General features: G+C 47.0%; 6 protein-coding genes across 8 annotated transcripts; 2 read left to right on the forward strand and 4 right to left on the reverse strand.

Moving 5' to 3' along the window:
* Positions 1–227: 227 nt before the first annotated feature.
* On the forward strand, positions 228–4,105 carry LOC117900292 (beta-alanine-activating enzyme). 2 transcript variants are annotated; one of them, XM_034810604.1, is made up of 6 exons: positions 228–523; positions 580–918; positions 972–1,253; positions 1,309–1,739; positions 1,804–3,128; positions 3,193–4,105. In XM_034810604.1, exons 1-6 carry the CDS (start codon positions 273–275, stop codon positions 3,610–3,612), a joined length of 3,048 nt encoding a protein of 1,015 aa, XP_034666495.1. In that variant the 5' UTR covers positions 228–272; the 3' UTR covers positions 3,613–4,105. The 2 variants fall into 2 exon arrangements, with proteins under 2 accessions (XP_034666495.1, XP_034666496.1); XM_034810605.1 differs by lacking the exon at positions 228–523 and having other exon boundaries at positions 757–918; positions 976–1,253; positions 3,193–3,845.
* Positions 4,106–4,443: 338 nt separating this feature from the next.
* LOC117900296 (keratin-associated protein 5-3) lies at positions 4,444–6,508 on the reverse strand. Of its 2 annotated transcripts, XR_004649271.1 has the most exons (5): positions 6,395–6,508; positions 6,261–6,303; positions 5,163–5,493; positions 4,601–4,772; positions 4,444–4,544 (listed from the first exon to the last, which is right to left on the reverse strand). XR_004649271.1 is itself a non-coding variant. In XM_034810608.1 (4 exons), exons 2-4 carry the CDS (start codon positions 6,285–6,287, stop codon positions 4,534–4,536), a joined length of 531 nt encoding a protein of 176 aa, XP_034666499.1. In that variant the 5' UTR covers positions 6,288–6,303; positions 6,395–6,508; the 3' UTR covers positions 4,444–4,533. The 2 variants fall into 2 exon arrangements, 1 of the variants encoding a protein (XP_034666499.1); XM_034810608.1 differs by lacking the exon at positions 4,601–4,772 and having other exon boundaries at positions 5,001–5,493.
* Positions 5,507–6,225, reverse strand: LOC117901003 (DBF4-type zinc finger-containing protein 2 homolog; the record flags this gene model as incomplete). The annotated part of the gene is made up of 1 exon (XM_034811600.1): positions 5,507–6,225. A coding segment is annotated over one exon (597 nt), but the record flags the coding sequence as incomplete, so codon positions are not given.
* Positions 6,509–6,837: 329 nt separating the features above from the next.
* On the reverse strand, positions 6,838–8,558 carry LOC117901312 (ADP-ribose glycohydrolase OARD1-like; the record flags this gene model as incomplete). The annotated part of the gene is made up of 3 exons (XM_034812021.1): positions 6,838–6,866; positions 8,111–8,258; positions 8,322–8,558. Coding segments are annotated over 3 exons (414 nt in total), but the record flags the coding sequence as incomplete, so codon positions are not given.
* Positions 8,559–9,011: 453 nt separating this feature from the next.
* Positions 9,012–10,330, forward strand: LOC117900293 (D-aspartate oxidase). The gene is made up of 4 exons (XM_034810606.1): positions 9,012–9,267; positions 9,343–9,555; positions 9,612–9,908; positions 9,967–10,330. Exons 1-4 carry the CDS (start codon positions 9,056–9,058, stop codon positions 10,277–10,279), a joined length of 1,035 nt encoding a protein of 344 aa, XP_034666497.1. The 5' UTR covers positions 9,012–9,055; the 3' UTR covers positions 10,280–10,330.
* Positions 10,331–10,452: 122 nt separating this feature from the next.
* On the reverse strand, positions 10,453–11,527 carry LOC117900295. Its single transcript, XM_034810607.1, has 4 exons — positions 11,387–11,527; positions 11,099–11,323; positions 10,521–11,027; positions 10,453–10,488 (listed from the first exon to the last, which is right to left on the reverse strand). The coding sequence occupies exons 1-3, from the start codon at positions 11,464–11,466 to the stop codon at positions 10,523–10,525; spliced, it is 810 nt and encodes a 269-aa protein (XP_034666498.1). The 5' UTR covers positions 11,467–11,527; the 3' UTR covers positions 10,453–10,488; positions 10,521–10,522.
* Positions 11,528–15,235: the final 3,708 nt, after the last annotated feature.

Here is a 15,235-nt window from a genome sequence, read left to right on the forward strand (position 1 = left end):
TCAATTTATTCTAATGGCTTGGATTGTTGTTAAATAGATTCAAGTTAAACAAATCCGCCACATATCGATAGTTTTGCTCACACAACCGTGGGAGTGCATCGATGGCAAGCTATCGATAGCTTTTACAATGCAGCCGGTGAAATATGGAGGCAAATGTGGAAACAATTAAAATAAAAACTGAATTGGATGAAGATGAGGCGCAACAGGACACTGAAGATGCTTCAGGATCGGAGGAGCGCGTTCCAGAGTCGGAGATCAAGACTGAGCCGGATATGGACATAGGGAAAACTTGCGTGGAAGAGGCCAAGAAGCTGTATGACATCAGCCGGCTGCGAGCGTTTGGCAGTGTGCCTTTTTTTATAAAGCGCCTGGAGCTCAAAGACTTTCCGCTAAGCTATCACAAGGCTCTGTGCCTCGTCGAGAGGCTGCTTGCGTGGCTGCGACGCAATAAGGTGCCAAATGGAATTGGGATTGGCTTTCGCATTGCCCAAAATATGCCATCTTCGTGCCTTTTGATACTGGCGTAAGTCGAGTTGTGTGCCCTAACAATATGCATAAACTAAGCGCTTTCAATTGCAGAATTCTCAATCACAAATGCCACTTCTTTGCCACTGACAAAATGCTGCTGTCAAAGGCTCTGCATGGCCAAATGTGCGCCGCTGGTGTGGATTATCTGGTGGTCTGCGGGCACATGTCCGTAGGCGTTATATACTTTGAGCGTATCGACATCTTTTTGGTCTACAACGAGGAGTACAAGCTGTTCAAGCTTAAACACACTCCAGACGATCCTCCAGCACAAGCGAAGAAGCCTCTGCCGGCCAACATGTGCTACACAATCACGACAACTGGGACGACAGGAACTCCCAAGCTGATTCACGTACCCTATGAATGTATTGCCTCGAATGTAGTGGCACTCAGGTAAGTGCGTGGACTCCAGCTGTCTGTGTCCAGTAATACTCATGCAATGTTAGCCAGAAGCTGAACGTCTCCATGGCCGACATCATCTACTTGGGCACACCCTCCACCTTCGATCCCTTTGTTGTGGAACTCTTTCTGGCACTGCAAACAGGAGCCTCCTTGCTGATCAGCCACCAGACGATGAGCGAAGCGCCATCGAAGGTGCTAAATGCGATCTTCCCCAGGAGTATGTCCGCGCCGGGCATTACCATACTGCAGATGACGCCATCGCTGTTCAGGCAATTCGGAGCGACTGCAATACGGGAACGAATCCTCACCAACGCCAGCACATTAAGGTAAGTGTTTAACTATCCATTAATGCAGTGGTTTAATCCTTTGCATCGCTTGCAGAGTGCTTCTGCTTGGTGGTGAACAGTTTCCCTCCAGTGCAGAGCTAATCACGTGGATGGATCCGAGTGTCCTGCTGCAGAAACACATTTGCAACATCTACGGCATCACAGAAGTCTCTTGTTGGAGTCTAATGCACATTTTACATTCCCTGCAAATGCAAATGCCACTCGGCACACCCATCGATGATGAGACGGTGGTGCGGGTCCAATACCAGAGCGATCGGAATATGCAGCACGGAGAACTCTTCATAGGCAGCGCCACCCGACGTTGCTATATTCCAGAAATCGATGACGTAGAGGTTGTAAAAGAAGACTCTGACATTTGCTTTCGATCCACTGGTGATTTGGTTATCCGCTTAGAGGATGAATCAATATGCTACGGCGAGCGTGCCAATGATGTGGTGAAGCGTGCCGGCAATCGCATTAGTTTGGGTAAGTTAAGGAACATTCGAACAACAGCTTCAGCTAAACCAAACCCTCTTATACCAAAATCCAGGCTTAATCACTCGTAAGATTGAAAAATGTCTGCCCAGCGGAGAGCTGGCTACTTGCCTGTGGCTCGAGCAACTTCAGAAGCTCATATGCTGCATACGTACGTTGGAGATTAAGACAAAGGTACAGCAGCGTGCCCAGACTTTCGATATACTTTCCAAGCTATTGAATGAGGAGCAACCAGACAGATTTGTCTATCTGCAGCACTTCCCCTGCAATGTTCATGGCAAACTGGACAAGGAACGGCTGCTCAAGGAGTGCATACCGCTGGCTCAGCCTGCACAGGAAATATTAAAGAGTTTCCTGCAGGACAGACTGGAATGTGTGGACGCATCGAGTGAGAAAGCGATCAAGAAGGCACGGCTGGAGGGCAGCCAACCGTGTGGCTATGAGCTGAGCTTTCGCCAGGCGGGTGGCACCTCCTTCCATGCCATCACAATTTGTCGGGAGATTGGCCTGCAAATGTGTATCGATGATGAGCAGCGACACGTGTTCGAGATGCTCCTTGACGAGAATGTTCCTCTGCGCACAGTTCTACGTTTCCTCGACACGGCAAAGCTTGTGGCAAATAATACCAAACTGAAGCCGATTGAGCCGCGGGGAAACAAGACGGCAACCGGGGCAAGTGGAAGCAGAGGCACCTGTGGTCTGACCATCGCCAGCTTCGAGCAGCCGGAGATCAGGTTCCAGATTTATTGGAAGGTCAACTTCGGCAAGTGCATCGATTCGCCCGTGACGCAGTACGAGGGACGCTACGTCTGCGTGGGCTCACATTCCCATATACTGCGCACCTTGGATCCTCAAACAGGCATCGAGCAGAGCAGCCTGCAACTGCCGGACCGGATTGAGTGCAAAGTGACATTCCTCAGTGAGCAGCTGGCCATGGTGGGCTGCTATGATGGTTGTCTCTACGGATTCAATCCGCTCACTGGCGATATTGTGTGGCGCGTGGAGATTGGCGGAATGATCAAGGCGCAGCCTTTTCTGACAGCCGACGGGTCGCGAATTGTGGTATGCAGCTATGCCGAGGATTACAATGTGTTTTGCCTGTCCGCCGAGCGGCAGGAAGTGCTCTGGTGCTTGAGGATTGGCGAAAAGCCAATATTCGCGAGTCCCCTGGAGTTGCCCAATGAACAGTCGCTGATCATCTGCAATCTGAATGGTGACTATGCTCGAGTCGCACTCACCGATGGATCCGTGGAATGGACGAACAAGTGCAGGGGGCCATTATTCGCCACTCCTGTCCTGTTGGACTCGAAGCCGAACCATTTCCTGTGCGCCGAAGTGGCTGGACGCATCCTTGCCTGCCATGTGGGGAATGGAATGATTGTAAGTTGGGAATTTATTTAATCTCCATCACTCTAAGTACTCATTGCGTTCCCTACACACACAGATGGCTACATACACTGCAGAGGGAAACGTCTTCTCGTCGTTGGTTGTCAAGAAGCCACCCACACAGATGGGCTACTCGTTTGTGATCTTTGGCTGCATGAATCATCATGTGTATTGCCTGCGATGCAACACAGGATCTGGGCGAAAACCGGTTAGCTTCGAACTCAATTGGAAGGTCGATACGGGAGCTCCTGTATATGCAACGCCCACACTACTCATCATCCAGCTTCTCGGTTATCTGGTTTGGAGCTGTTCCACCGACGGCCGTGTAATTTTAATGAATTTTCACAATGGCCAGATACGATGGTCCACCAAGCTGCCTGGGGAAATATTTTCAACTTCCTGCTGTATAGAGAGCCTCCGGCGAGTCTACGTGGGATGTCGAGATAATTTTCTATACAGCCTGGGCATTAATCATTAATTAATTAAATTTTTTGAATTTATAACAAACATTAAAAACATTATTATAAAGACTACAGCTATTTAAAGAACACCAAATCTGATCAATTACGCCAACCTAAACCTTTGAATATCACGCGTACTTTCATAGCGGACAGCTTTTGAAACTATGAATAAGTAAACAGCAGCTACGTTCTGTCACTAACCATACAATATATATTTTATATATAAGATTAGATTAGATGAGATTAGATTGTATTATATTAAATTGTATTGTATTATATTGTCTTTGGCGTACGACAGGCAGCTGCTGTAAGACACAAGAATAAATCCGACTATTCACTGTAATTAAAGCGCTCCAAACGGTTTTTCTTGACTTCCACACGGATACGTGCGTGTGTTGGTTGGTTGCTTTGCTGTACTCCGTCGGTTCTGTTCTCGACTTTGTATAAAGTAAATAAACAAATGGGATAAATTGTAAGTGAATTTATTGCGAAAAAAGTGCCCAAACTCGACATATGGATGTTATTTTTTTAGTACCAAGAATTTCGAATATATTTTTATGCCAAAATTGAGAAACACTCGGGCAAAAGTAGTGAAAGATGCTGAATGCGAGGTGGAAAATTTACGCATCATAACTCGAGTTGGGGGCATTTTTCCCTTCATCCACGAAGCCCGAGCAGTGTTCTCCGCTCGCCGACGTCAACGTTCTTGTTTCTTTGATGGAGCTCCGACGAGTGGTGCCACTGGGTTCCTTGCGGATTCAACTTGCTTTCAATTTAGTTACCACCAAAAAGCGCTCAACAAATACTTCGTCAACATGTCCATTGGAATCACAAACTCTTTTTTTTTGTTTGATCAAAGCTTGGAATGGCTTAAGACCTGGGACGGGGTTTTTTACCGAAGGGTGTGTGGCTCGTGCTCCCTCCCAGGCACTCCGATCCTAGAAGCCACCTGTGGGAAGCGGAGGATAAGCACAGATGAATACGACAGCTACAACAGCTACTTACGCGCGACGGGACTTAACGGAGGGGCTTGGATCAAGAGCGGACCGAATGGAGGATGCTGGTCACACCTAGCAGCAGCATTTCGGTGGCGTGTTGTAGCAGTGAGCCTTACAGGGCGCACACCACACACAAGGAATGTTGTCCTTTCTCACGAGATAGCGGGCACAGCAGGGAGCTTTTGGATACATCGGATGTTACACCGCTGACCTGTCAGTATTCAAGGCTGTGGTGCTGTGGCACGCTCAGTTTCCAGACATCGCACCACCACGCTGCCCCATATGATGCACAGACGCACGGACGGACGGACGGACAAACGGACAGGACAACACGAAACGCAACGCGAAAGGGTTAAACACGAAGCACAGGAGGAAGTGGAACAGGGCCAAGACGGACGAGAACTTACATGGATAGGTTGGGGGTGTGTTACAATAGTTCCAGACCCGCGGATCGGGTATGCCACCCTCGGGCAATGGTGGACAGCAGCAGCCCGGCGCCGGAGAGCATGGTATGGGCGAGGGAGCTCCGCATGGTGGACTGTGCGGGCCACAGCACGCAGTTGAATTACATGGACCACAGCATGGACCGCCTCCACATGGATCACATGGACCTCCACAGCATCCGCCGGCAGCGCGACCACCGCAAGCACCGCCTCCACCGCCACCGGCAGCTCCAGTTGCCTGACAACGCATCCGCTTATTGTTCACGCCCATTGTCATGTTTGCGTAGCGCAGGGGGAAGGCCGATGGTCCGCAGCCCGGGTACGGGAAGCACAGGCACGCCGGCCGTCCTTGGCATGCCGATCGCGGACACTTATCCTGGAGCCCATTGCGCTTCACACAATCGCAGGTGGTGTACATGATACCGCAACGCAGTTCACGGCTGCGGCAGCCACGAGGCTGCAATGAAAAAAGATGCCAGTGAGTACCAGGCGCGAGGATGCGGATGTAGCTGCAATTGTCTTGATCGTCGGAGTTTGGGTTGGGTTTGGGTTTCGGTCTGGACTATGGGTAGGGGAATCCACACTGTTAATACTAGCAGCGCCCGCCAGGTGGCAGTCCACATGGGCCGCATGGCCCACAGGGTGCACACGGTCCACAGGGTGCACACGGGCATGGTGGCTGCGGTACATAGTTAAGCGGTCCATTGGGATAGCAGCAGAACTCTTGCGGCGGCGGTACATCTATCATCTGCGGCTTCGGCTGGCAGAGCATCGACTGGCAAACTTCGCGCGGCTCACAGATCCGCTTCGGATAGCACACCACATACGGATCGGGTACCATCGAAGGATAGTAGATGACACGCGGCTCGCGCACCATCTGCGACACCCACACGAGCTTCGGCACCTGGATGACCCGCGTAACATCCACCACCTTGGGTATGGTTATCTGGCGACATCGATTCACCACCATTGGTTCGGGCACAATCTTCTCGGTGAACACAACTTGCTTCTTGCAGATCATTCGTGGCGGCTGCTGGACCGTGATGCAGCCCGGGCATGGCGCCGGTATGCGAGGCGGACACTGGGGCATCGCCTCCAGTTGAGCGGCATTGTAGCATTTGGGCGAGCACTGATGGATGCAGTTGCGGATGGCATACCGAATGGGGGTACGCGACACAGTATACGGTGTACGGATCGAAGACAATTGCAGCCGAGCTCACTTACCGCGAATGGTCCACACGGTTCGCACATGATTATCTTTAGAGCGCTGCATAATTACACAAAAAAAAACGAAAAAACCAAAAAAAGTTATTAGTAAAACCGTTACAAATTAAAAATAAATTTGTTTTGAAGCTTACAATTTTTGTTGGTTTTTTCCGAAAAAAATTTAATTTAGAATTTTGTTACAAAAAATTTTGAAGCCGGCCGAAACGTTTGGTTCGAGAGTTAGAAATCGAATGAGAAATATTGGGAGCTCCACAGCTACACCATTTTTGGATTTTTGCTTTTGTTCCGGCATGGATTACTAGATTTGGGGACAAAATGTGAAACCAAAAACGAGAAGGGACGTGTGAGACGCTTCTTACGCGTCACAACTTTTATACCCGGCACTCAGTACTACATCTGCAACTTAGCGGTTATTTGTCAAATTTTCATTTTTCAGTCGCCAAGTAACTAAAATGAATTGCGATTTCATAGCATCCAGATTTTGACACAGTGAAAAAACATGGAAATCAGTTACCTTCTGCTGACTTCTGTTCGCCTGGTACTTTGTCTGAAAATTTTCCTGCTTTCGGCCATTTCAGTGGACCAGAGCGGCCAACTCTCGAACTACGATATTATAGTTCCATAAATGGCCGTAATAATCACGGTGGCGCCACTGTGCGAACGCATTTTTAGTTTAAGAAATGGCCGTCGTGATCGCGGAAGCGCCACTGTGCTAACTACGTGGTTGGTTTACTACAAGAAAGTGTTTGTTGTACAACAATAACAAAAACATCTTTTGATGTACAAGTTTTTTTTTTTATACCCGGTACTCGAAGAGTAAATAGGGTATATTGTATTTGTGCACATAACGGTTGTATGTAACGCACAGAAGGAAACGTTTCCGACCCCATAAAGTATATATATTCTTGATCAGCATCAATAGCCGAGTCTCTGTCTGTCTGTCCGTCTGTCCGTCTGTCCGTCCTGATGAGCGCCTAGTACTCAGAGACTATAAGAGCTAGAGCCACAAAATTTTGCATCCAGACTTCTGTATGCTCACACTGTTACAAGTGTATTTCAAAAATGAGCCACGCCCCCTTCCGCCTCCGCAAAAGGGCGAAAACCTCCCAAATCTACAATTTTGAAGATAGCAGAAAACTAAAAACGCCATTCCGTAGGGAATGACCATATCTATCAGATCACCAAATTGGGATACGATTGGATCATTATTATAGCCACAATGAAGAAATTAATTTGCAGTAGCCAAACCCACCCCGTCCCGCAGCATTCACAATCTGCTTCGCGCTGTTTATGGCCTGGCCCCTGACACGTCACTGTCTCTGCCTCTGCCGCTGCCTCTGCCGCTGCCTCTGCCGCTTCCTCTGCCGCTGACTCTGCCGCGACTCTGCAGTGTGTGTCTATAGGGGAGGGTGGCGAGCTAAAGGAGCGTGTTGGCGTGAGTAGTGTTGTTGATGTAGATGACAGATGAAGAAAAAATGTAAAATTGGACAAATAACCGCTAAAGTGCAGATGTAGTACTGAGTGCCGGGTATAAAAGTTGTGACGCGTAAGAAGCGTCTCACACGTCCCTTCTCGTTACAACAAATTTTGAGAACAACGACAGAACAGTTTTGTTTTCTTCTTTTCTCCTATATTTGTGGGCCGATCAGAATGTGCCACACCTTTTCGTAATCAGGACAGCTTCCCCGATCCTTTTCAATCTCTCTCGCTTCAAGGACATCAAGGATTAAGGATTCAATTGCACATATTTCCCATTCCCATAATAAATACAATTGATGTTAGGTATATGTATGTATATGTATACTTCTTTTATTTGATATCTTCGCCTAGAATTGATTCTTAATTGCTTGGTGGAGGCACAAAGTTGTAGACGACAATCTCCAGCTGCTCCTGCCCGAACACGTACGCCAGAACGCCGTTGACTTTGTCCCATTCCAAGCCATCAATACCGCAACCGATGCGCGGTATGGCCAGCTGCTTAACGATGTTCTTGCGCTGTGAAAAGTTTCGAAATGCATAAGCAAAGAATTGATCTAAAAGTTAGCGCAAGCCACTCACCATGTGTTCGCGCATCTGCTCCAGAGATGACTGCAGCGACTCGTATGTTGGTTTTCCCCAGCTTTGTGGCTTCGTCACCAGATAGTAAATGTAGCGATCATTATCCTTGAGCACAGCCACATCACCGCTGGCCGCCTTCTGGGCACGCAGCTCATCGACCTTGCCGTAGACCTCCTTGAACTTCACAGCTATGCCTGCGCCCATGGCCAAGTCAGCGCCCACGCAATGGGCCAGCGAGTGCGAGACTTTGTCTACAGTATGTAAATGTATGTACATATGTAAATTATTAAGAGAGACATGTTTATTAAGTGATAACATTGAAAAATTTGAAAAATAGCGCGCATAGATCACCAGTAATCATTGTGGCTATAATAATGATCCAATCGGATCCCAATTTGGTGATCTGATAGATATGGTCATTCCCTTGGACTTCTTTTTGGGCTTTTCTCGCTCTACATTTGTTAATGGAGATCCTTGATTGTTGACGGAGCTCCTTCTCCGTTACTACAAGAGCCGCCAATCCCAAATTCTTATTCCATGTTTTCTTTACTTTTTCCAGGGCGTGGGCTCACAATTAATCAATCGCAATCGAAACGAAATTGAACGAAACCAAAGCAAAGCTCTCTCTCTCTCTCTCTTATCATCATCACTTGAGTCTTTTGTGCTCTCTGATGCCTGATAAGCGCAAGCTCTTTAGTTTGCTTTGAACTTTCGATCAGAACGAACGCCGCGGAATGCCAAACGTCGCTGTAATCGGTGCTGGTGTCAATGGTGTGGCCAGTGCCATAAAGATCTTGGAGCACTACCAGAGGGAGGGTAATCCAGGTTTTCCTGGATCCCGGGTAACAATTATCTCGGAGCAGTTCTCGCCAAACACCACAGGAGATGGCTCGGCGGGACTCTGGGGTCCCTATCTGCTGGGCGGCACAGAACAATCGAAAGTCTAGTGAGATAATTCCCATGATAGACCCAAAATATAATCCAACTAAAGACTTAATTTTGTTATTTTTACGTTGAACAGCAAATGGTCGAAGAGTATGCATAAGTTTCTGGAGCAGATCTGGCTAAGCGAGGATGCCGGCGAGGCTGGTGTGTGTCTGCTGCCCTGCATCCGTCTGAGCACTTCCACAGTGAATACCGTCGAGGATTTCTGGCGTGACATTGTCTACGGAGCTGTGGATCTCACAGCAGAACAGCTGGCAGTCCACAATCGAGGAAGATCGGTGAAGTTTACGTACGCATTTGGATATTTACAATGATAATTTCTGATGTCTTTCCTTTCCGCTTTAGTTCTGGTTTATCCTTTGTCACATACACCTCGGAGCCCATCAAACTGCTGCCGTATCTCATGAAGCGTTTCGCTCGCAATGGAGGTGCAGTTGTGCAGCAAAAGGTCACAGATCTGGAGAGATTTATCACGGAGTCCCCATACGATGTGGTTGTCAATTGTTCGGGTCTGGGCTCCCGCGAACTGCTGAGCGATGATCAGATGTATGCGGTGCGTGGTCAAGTCTCTCGCGTAAAGGCCAGTTGGATGTTCACGGCCATACTGGATGAGAGCGATGATGGCAACTACATAATACCCAAGTATTATCAGTCACTTATATTTATCTTCTAGCTAACATTTCTTTCTCTTAAAACGCAGCACCGAGAGTGTCGTGCTGGGCGGCACCCACCAGGAGCGTGACTACAACATAAAAGTCTGCGAGAAGGACAAGCGGCTCATTGTGGATGGTTGTCAGCGGTTTGTGCCGGGCCTGTGCCACACCAAGCCCCTTTTCGATTGGGTTGGCCTGCGGCCAGGACGTGGCAAACTCCGTCTGGAAGCCGAGCGTCGTGGCCAGAAGCTGCTCATCCACAACTATGGCCACGGCGGCAGTGGGGTAACCCTGTGCTGGGGCTGTGCCGATGATGTACTCGATCTCCTGCTGGCTGCCAAGCACATTTCAAAGCTCTGAGTTGTTGATTAAATATACACTCCTCTCAGAAAGGTGTAAACAATCAGCGAATTATCAGCACAATCGCAGAGTGCAGTTCATAATACTTAATGTTAGGTATAAATCGTTTTGACGATAAGCTTATCGCTGTCTGCCTGGTAACGTAACATCAAACACTCGACAGACTCTGACAGGGAACACAGCCCAAGAATATGCTGCACATTTATGAAAAGAGAGAACATAGAGAAACCCTTAGAAAACCCCTCAGAAATCCCCTTCTTCATGCTTCTTCTCGGCGGCCTCCTTGGCTATTTTGGCGGCCAGAGCCTCGTGGAACTCCTCGAACCCGGGCATGTCCATGTAGTGAACCAACTGAGTGACGGGCAGCTCGAAGATCAGAGCGTACATCTCGTCCAGTTCGCGCAGGATATCGAAGGGTCGCTGGCTGCCCACCTTGTAGATGGAGTAAATGGTGCGTCCAATCTCATCGTACTCGACCATATTGGCCGCCGCCTGATCGATGGTGCTCAGAGCTATGAAGCACACGCGGGGCATGTGCATGTGCTGGGCCACTGCCCCAAAGGTGTCGAACATGGCCATGAGGAAGTCCCTGTTGAAGTAGAGTTCCTCGGGGAAGCCGATCTCATGCACAAACAGTGCATCGAAGGTGGGCACACCGAGATTCTGCTTGGTGGCTTCCACCAGCTCCATTTTCATCATGATTAGCTGCTTGAACAGGCACTTGGGTATGGACGAGGGCAGGAAAACCCTGCAGAGGATCAGTTTTAGTTTCAGTTGGAGAGAGATTGAGGTGTGGATTGTGTCTTCTCCCTCACTCACCAGGAATGCCACTCCTCTGTCATCCACTCGAGCAGCCCCACAGCCTTGATCTCCGTCTCATCCGCACTGAGCATCATCACCGAGCACTCGTTCTGCAGTATATGCCGCACATAATTCGAGTAGATCTGCTTCATGTCCTCCACCTCGAACAGGCCCAGACCCTCGTAGACCAAGCTCTTCAGAAAGGAGTTCTTCCACATAAACTCAGTCACCAGATCATAGTGCCTGAGGGAAGATTGCTTTAACTTGACTCAACTGTCAGCTTTATGTGCTTGGGGAGCGACTTGCTTAAAGTTAATGTCAGTTATGGGCATTCCCTCGTACTCATCCCATTTGATTTCGTACTTCAATGTGCGTATATCGTCCATGGCAGTGTCCCCCTTGCAATTTTTACTGAAGATTTGGTGGATTTTTCAAACAAAATATTTATAACATTTAACAGATACAAATTTCGATTTTTAATAGAGAAAGTTTACGAAATGGAATATGCCAAAGCAAAGCATACTTCTGGGATCGTTGAATCGTTTCATCTTTTAGTTCTTCTTCCATGAAACTTTTGCTATTACAAACAATTAAATCGTGAGCAAAATGGCTACCAAAAGACACTTCTGCAGTGCTGACAATATGAATTTTAAAGCCTCTGTTTGCATTATTCATTTTCATGGCCATGTCCAGCGCACACGAATAACAATAAATGTTTATTTGTACAACAAAATGCAAATGTGCCGCGTAGAGGAAACCTTTTCCGAAATAATGTCATATGGATATACAGGCGATAGCAATCAAGTGAAATAGGTGTAAATTTAATTTGTCTAATGTCTCAATTTGAATAAATTTCCGCAGCACAACAAACAACAAATGCAGCCAAAAGGAATGGGAATATTTCCATTCTGGATGTGGGTGTGCGAGGAGTGAACTGAAACCAAATCCACCCTCAATGGGATATAAATTCGGAAGTGAGAACACGTCCACGGCCATACTACACCTTGGATTCCTTTCTGTTCGGAGTTTGTTGGGGGGATTTTTTGTTTAAATTCAAAGCCCATCGAGTGTCATTTACTAAGTAGGCAACAACCAATTGGCGTCTGGCATTTGGCATTTGGGGATAACTGAATTTAGCCACGGATGCCAATGCTTCGGCATATGACTGAGGGATGTATCAGCGGAAGGGAACGCATTTTTAAATGTTTCACATCCTTGTCCGTGAGACAATTGGATATTTAAATACAAGCGACACTTTTAATGCTCCCCGCAACAGCACCAGCCGACACTTGAGACTGGTCCTCCATTTGTGGCAGGATTCTCGTCTCTATTCCGTGCACGTAGTCGCCACCGTCTCATGTCGTTGGGAGATTAAATTCAATATTGAAAAGAAATAACTTAATTTTCAGACATCATTCTAGTGCTTTGGGGGTTGCATGGGATTGAATTTAGAGTGGAATCTTTTTTTCTTTTTGCTTGAAACTCAGGGGGGAGGACACAGGACAGCGCCCCCCCCCAACACATTATTTTAGAACAGATTAAATATAAAGAGTGCCGAGGTGCATGCCCCTAAATACGAGTACAATGCTGTTAAGTCCGCAGTGGACTTTATGATGTTGCATAAACTGTTTCGTGGCGGTATAAAAACGTCTCATTTGGGACTCATTTAATCCGCCAAAAATTGTTTACACACACACACGTGGCACTCAGTGGATCTTTCCCCATGTAACACCAAACACCAAACACCCAACCGCAAACCCAACCCCAAACACCAACAACAACACAATCGCGAATTTGAATTCATTCGAAAATCGTTTAGCATTCGCTTCGGTTTCGCAGGTTTTTCTCGGCTGTTTTCCCGGCCAAAACACCTGCGCATTCCCAGAGCATGGTTGGGTCTCCATTTGGCAGTTGGAGCAGCAGTTGGCCCCTCGCTGGCTCCATTGTTGGCCGTGACTTGCATTCGCCAGCGACATTCATTCATTCATTTCATTCATTTATTCGCGGCTGTCCTTGTAGCGCTTTCACTTAAAATCGAAAATTCGCATATACAAAACCAAATGAAATGCAACCAAAAAAGGCTGCCATTGAGGTGACGAAGTTTAGATGCTCTTGAAATTATATTTGATAAAGGATTTCAGATTGTGGGCATGACTCTCCCCTTGACAAACACCCAACACACAGATCGAAACATATCCCCACCTGCAAATGATCAAGAAGCGGAATAGAAAATCACAATTAATGGCGAAAATATACATTATTCTGTGCCAACCTTAATGTGTTTTTAGTTCCCTCATCAAACGTATATCTCCCACATAGATTGAGGTAATCTCTGGTTCATTTATATTGAAACAAGAGTAACCTTTGAGACCTTTTTCTGACTGATAAAAGGCCAAAGATTTGTTTTGTAGTATCTAATGTTATAAGGGAACGTATCGAGATAGTTCCTGACAACTCCATGCCTCTGCCATTCACCTTGTAACCCTTTCTTGGGTGCAGAGTATAAGAGTATCCACAACAAACGTTTCTTGATTGTCTGAATGGCTGAAAAAGCCGTTTGACAATGGGAATGGGAATGGAAATGATGGCCTGTTGTTGAACTGGGAGCTAGATTGTATTCAGACTGCTTTGAAATGGGTTGAGTGGCGGCGGCAGGGAGTGGGATGCGATGCACTTGTTAGCCGCAAGGTGTATGCATCCTCATCATCATCATCTGCATGGCGTTTCGTGGTTGGTTGTCGCGTGGCAAACAAATAAACAAACAAACAAACAGACAGGCAGGGTAGAAGGGCTGCTCCAACAAAAGCAAAGGGCCAAAGTAATTCAAAACAGCAGGAAATGAAAAGGAGGCGGATAGTCCCAGAGGCAAGGGAAAGAGAAGGGGAAGGAGAAGCTTTTGGATTGTTTGATTATTTAGCGGCTAAATGGCGAATAATCTACATTGAACGCAGGAGAACATGGCAAGTATCTCTTACGAAAGGACACAACACAGAGCAGCTGTTAAAATACACAATACATCTAGTTAAATGAGAGATTAACTGCCGCAGTTATGGCTTGCTTGGCACCGAAAACTTTTCGTGTATTAAAAAATGGAGAATGGAGAATGAAGAATCTTCCGCCCCATTAGAGAGTCATCTTTTGGCCATAATTGTGCTTGTAAAAACAAATTAAACTTAAATTTTGGGCACTGTCTGTTAGCTCCACGGAATGACTTCTCCGGGGATCTGCAGCCCCATTCGCAGCCCATCCTGGAAGACGTTAAGCAACTTCCGTTTCCGTTTTAACTCACTTAGCGGGCTGCGAGACTTGTGCAAAAGTTTTCAATTGCCTTTTATTATTGTTGCTTCTTGCTGCTCAAGTGAAATGCAAATTTATTCAAAATGGAGCAGGCAAATGGAGGCAAAAGTTGCCGCCTTTGCCGTTCCTGTCTGAAAATATCCGAGTGTCTGGCAGGGCCACGACTGCGATAATTAAATATAATTCTTTTTCTTGCCCATTTATATTTGCATTTTGTTTGAATAATTTCTATTTTATTGAAGTTCCTTCCAGTTGTTTTACCTGTACAAATTAATTCAATTAAAATCTTGAGACTCTTTTGTCTTGAAGGGCGACTCCGAAGGTGGCTCCAGCTTAAAGGACAACTATCAAGCGGCCAAGAGGCAAAGAAAAATCCCCATTAGCAGCACGCGATTTGCCAATAAAATTCTAATGGCCAAATCAAACTCCCAGCGGAGTAAAAAGAACTAGAAACCAGAGAAAAAACGTGAGGGCGAAAATCAGTAACAACTATGGACGGTTATCTCAGCGGGTCATCTCCACGAAGGGACAATTATTGGTGGACATGCTAATTTGTGCGTGGAGCTTAAAGCAGAATACCTCAATATTTGTTGACGGAACGTGATTTGGCGCATTTGCCAGCGTGGAGCAGACAAAACCGTGGCTGAACATGCGACCGCGCCCAAGAGACACACCCACAAGTAGCAGTAGGATGTCCCGCGGTGCGTTTTTGGAGTATGGAAAATATGCAAAATGTTATGTCCAGGCTGCACAAACAGGCGCTGGAACCACAAGTAACATAGGAATCACGAAGCGTAACCGTTGAACACGCGAGCCCAAAAAAAGGGTTTAATTAATTTAATGCCACAAGCCGATGAA

The sequence above is a fragment of the Drosophila subobscura genome, chromosome U (genome assembly GCF_008121235.1).
Source record: "Drosophila subobscura isolate 14011-0131.10 chromosome U, UCBerk_Dsub_1.0, whole genome shotgun sequence".
In the NCBI taxonomy this organism is placed as follows: domain Eukaryota; kingdom Metazoa; phylum Arthropoda; class Insecta; order Diptera; family Drosophilidae; genus Drosophila; species Drosophila subobscura.

Bases quoted from the DNA above. Each gene is read 5' to 3' on its own strand.
- LOC117900292 (XM_034810604.1), top strand. From the start codon at position 273: ATGGACATAGGGAAAACTTGCGTGGAAGAGGCCAAGAAGCTGTATGAC. The intron at 919-971 runs GTAAGTGCGTGG...ATGCAATGTTAG, and splicing joins TCGAATGTAGTGGCACTCAG to CCAGAAGCTGAACGTCTCCA. The intron at 1,254-1,308 runs GTAAGTGTTTAA...CATCGCTTGCAG, and splicing joins ACCAACGCCAGCACATTAAG to AGTGCTTCTGCTTGGTGGTG.
- LOC117900296 (XM_034810608.1), bottom strand. From the start codon at position 6,287: ATGTGCGAACCGTGTGGACCATTCGCG. The intron at 5,494-6,260 runs GTAAGTGAGCTC...TTTTCATTGCAG, and splicing joins AACCGTGTGGACCATTCGCG to CCTCGTGGCTGCCGCAGCCG.
- LOC117900293 (XM_034810606.1), top strand. From the start codon at position 9,056: ATGCCAAACGTCGCTGTAATCGGTGCTGGTGTCAATGGTGTGGCCAGT. The intron at 9,268-9,342 runs GTGAGATAATTC...TACGTTGAACAG, and splicing joins ACAGAACAATCGAAAGTCTA to CAAATGGTCGAAGAGTATGC. The intron at 9,556-9,611 runs GTACGCATTTGG...TTTCCGCTTTAG, and splicing joins GGAAGATCGGTGAAGTTTAC to TTCTGGTTTATCCTTTGTCA.
- LOC117900295 (XM_034810607.1), bottom strand. From the start codon at position 11,466: ATGGACGATATACGCACATTGAAGTACGAAATCAAATGGGATGAGTAC. The intron at 11,324-11,386 runs GCAAGTCGCTCC...ATCTTCCCTCAG, and splicing joins ATAACTGACATTAACTTTAA to GCACTATGATCTGGTGACTG. The intron at 11,028-11,098 runs GTGAGTGAGGGA...GATCCTCTGCAG, and splicing joins ACAGAGGAGTGGCATTCCTG to GGTTTTCCTGCCCTCGTCCA.